Genomic DNA, 2,500 nt, shown 5'->3' on the forward strand with positions numbered 1-2,500 from the left:
AAATTCCTGAACCAGCTGCGTGTCGTACATTCCCACAGTACAACACTAACCTGACACACAGAATAATAATGCTAATAATAACAATAATGCTAATAAAACTATCATTATTATATTATTCTTAATGAAAGAGATAATAATAAAAACAACAAAACAATGTAATATATTTCATTTGTTTATTGAGTCTTTCTCACTCATTCATAAACCTGTTGTGAAATTCAGTTAATGAAAACTACAAGAACTGAACTGCACATTCCTGTGTGTGTGTGTGTGTGTGTGTGTGTGTGTGTGTGTGTGTGTGTGTGTGAGAGAGAGAGAGAGAGAGAGAGAGAGAGAGAGAGAGAGAGGAATTTAATAAACATACTGAACAAGAACACACTCCTGTATGTCACAGGTGATTCAGTAACAATGTATTCGTTGTAAATGACTCCTTTGTGTGAATCATGTTGTGTTTGACTAAAACATCTAATAAACATGGCTCAAGCTTTTGTTTGCTTGTGTGAGAGAGAGAGAGAGAAATGAAATTCAATACACAGAATCACTGTATCTCTCCATCTGCTCCTCAAATACATCAAGTAAATAAAATACAAAGATTAATATATCAAGACACACGCACACACAGTCCTGAATCATCTGTGTTTTAAAAAGATTTCCATCTGATGACTGAGAAAGCAGCGTGTACGATGTACTGCAGTGTGGTCCAGAAGGAGAACACCTACAACACAGAGAGAGAACTCTCTATTATAATATTACATACAGTTCTCTCCATGAATATTGGCACCCTTGGTAAATCTGAGCAAAGATGGCTGTGAAAATTTGTCTTTATTGTTTAACCTTTTGATCCTTTTTTGTTCAAAAAATTCACAAAAATTCTCTGCTCTCATAGATCTCAAACAATTGCAAACAAAACAAGTGTATTTTTAAAAAATGTTAAATATAGGTGTGCAATAATTATTGGCACCCTTATGATTTCATATGAGAAAAATATATTTGAAGTATATTCCCATTCATATTTAAAAACTTTTCTTTAGTACACCTGGGTGACTAGGAACAGGGAATTGTTCAACCAGACTTCCTGTTTCACAGGGGTATAAATATGAGGTAGCACATAGGCCAAATTCCCTTAGTCATTCATAAAAATGGGTAAGACCAAGGAATATAGCTGTGATGTGCGGCAAAAAGTTGTTGAGCTTCACAAAATGGGAAGTGGTTATAAGAAAATTGTACAAGCATTGAAAATGAACATTTCCACCATCAGGGCAATAATTAAGAAGTTCTAGTCAGCTGGAAATGTTATGAATTAACCTGGAATTGGACGTGTGTGTATATCGTCTCAACACACTGTGAAGAGGACGGATCGAGTGGCCAAAACATTTCCAAGGATCACAGCTGGAGAACTGCAGAAGTTAGTTGTGTCTTGGGGTCAGAAAGTCTCCAAAACTACAATTAGAAGTCACCTACATCACCACAAGCTGTTTGGAAGGGTTTAAAGTTATTTTGAGTCTTCTGTAATGCCTGATGAGGTTGGAGAATACACCACGAAGGATCTGAGAGCGTTCCTCCATGCAGAACCTCACCAGATCCTTCAAATTTCGAGGTCCACGCTGGTGGACTCTCCTCTTCAGTTCACCCCACAGGCTTTCTATGGGTTTCAATTCAGTGGACTGGGATGGCCAATCGTGAAAATCAAGCACACTTTGAACTTGAAGTTGAGAGAGAGAGAATGAGAGCTATACAAACAGACGGATAGAGAGAGAGACAGTCTTACCACTGCAGACATGTTGAGTTTGTAGGGCGTGAAGTCGATATCACTGAAGGGGCTGATAACGACGGTGATGTACGCCAGGAGCACTGACACGCTGAGATACAACAGAGCAGCTGTACTGTGATACACAAAGTCCTACACACACACACACACACACACACACACACACAGCAGAGCAGCTGTCCAAATATTGCAGATTTTTAAGATAATATTTACATTGTAAGATTCTACTTTCTTTCTCTTTTTTTTTACAGAGCACAAACATCTCACGATTACATCACACTCGTTCTCATCTGTACTACAGAACGTCTGAGTCAGGAGGAGGAGAGCGCTGTGATCTCAGCAGGGGAAGGTGAGGATTACTCCACATTCACACTAACCACAGACACAGCAGCAGGGGAGCGTTTACTTCTGTTCCACACAGCCGAGATTCACTGGGATTCTCTCAGTGCTGTGTAAATGAGTCATGACTCTGTAAAGGATCCTCTCAAAGGGTTTAGCCACAGACACAGTTTGAACACACACTCCTACACATTCATACACTCTCCCACACACTCCCACACTCTCCTACACACTCCCACACACTCCTACACTCTCCTACACTCTCCCACACACTCCTACACTCTCCCACACACTCCTACACACTCCCACACTCTCCCACACTCTCCTACACACTCCCACACTCTCCTACACTCTCCTACACACTCCCACACTCTCCTACACACTCCCACACTCTCC

At 40.4% G+C, this 2,500-nt stretch overlaps 2 protein-coding genes across 4 annotated transcripts in view; one reads left to right on the forward strand and one right to left on the reverse strand.

The window, feature by feature from the left end:
* Window positions 1-486, forward strand: part of pecr (peroxisomal trans-2-enoyl-CoA reductase) — a 4,326-nt gene extending 3,840 nt beyond the window's left edge. For both annotated transcript variants that reach the window (XM_053617302.1, XM_053617301.1), the window contains exon 8: window positions 1-486. This exon is cut by the window's left edge and continues 228 nt beyond it. The gene's annotated coding sequence lies outside the window, so the exon portion shown is untranslated.
* An 80-nt stretch (window positions 487-566) lies between these two features.
* LOC128603089 (myelin and lymphocyte protein) overlaps window positions 567-2,500 on the reverse strand; it is a 5,332-nt gene continuing 3,398 nt past the window's right edge. The window contains exons 3-4 of one of the 2 annotated variants that reach the window (XM_053617304.1): window positions 1,766-1,897; window positions 567-712 (exon numbers count right to left, since the gene is read on the reverse strand). In XM_053617304.1, the coding sequence (XP_053473279.1) occupies window positions 638-712; window positions 1,766-1,897 (207 nt within the window). In that variant the 3' untranslated portion in view covers window positions 567-637. Of the gene's footprint in view, window positions 713-1,106; window positions 1,898-2,500 lie in introns of those variants that run through there. The other variant, XM_053617303.1, reaches the window with a different exon arrangement.

Source organism: Ictalurus furcatus, chromosome 27 (assembly GCF_023375685.1).
Source record: "Ictalurus furcatus strain D&B chromosome 27, Billie_1.0, whole genome shotgun sequence".
NCBI classification, from domain to species: domain Eukaryota; kingdom Metazoa; phylum Chordata; class Actinopteri; order Siluriformes; family Ictaluridae; genus Ictalurus; species Ictalurus furcatus.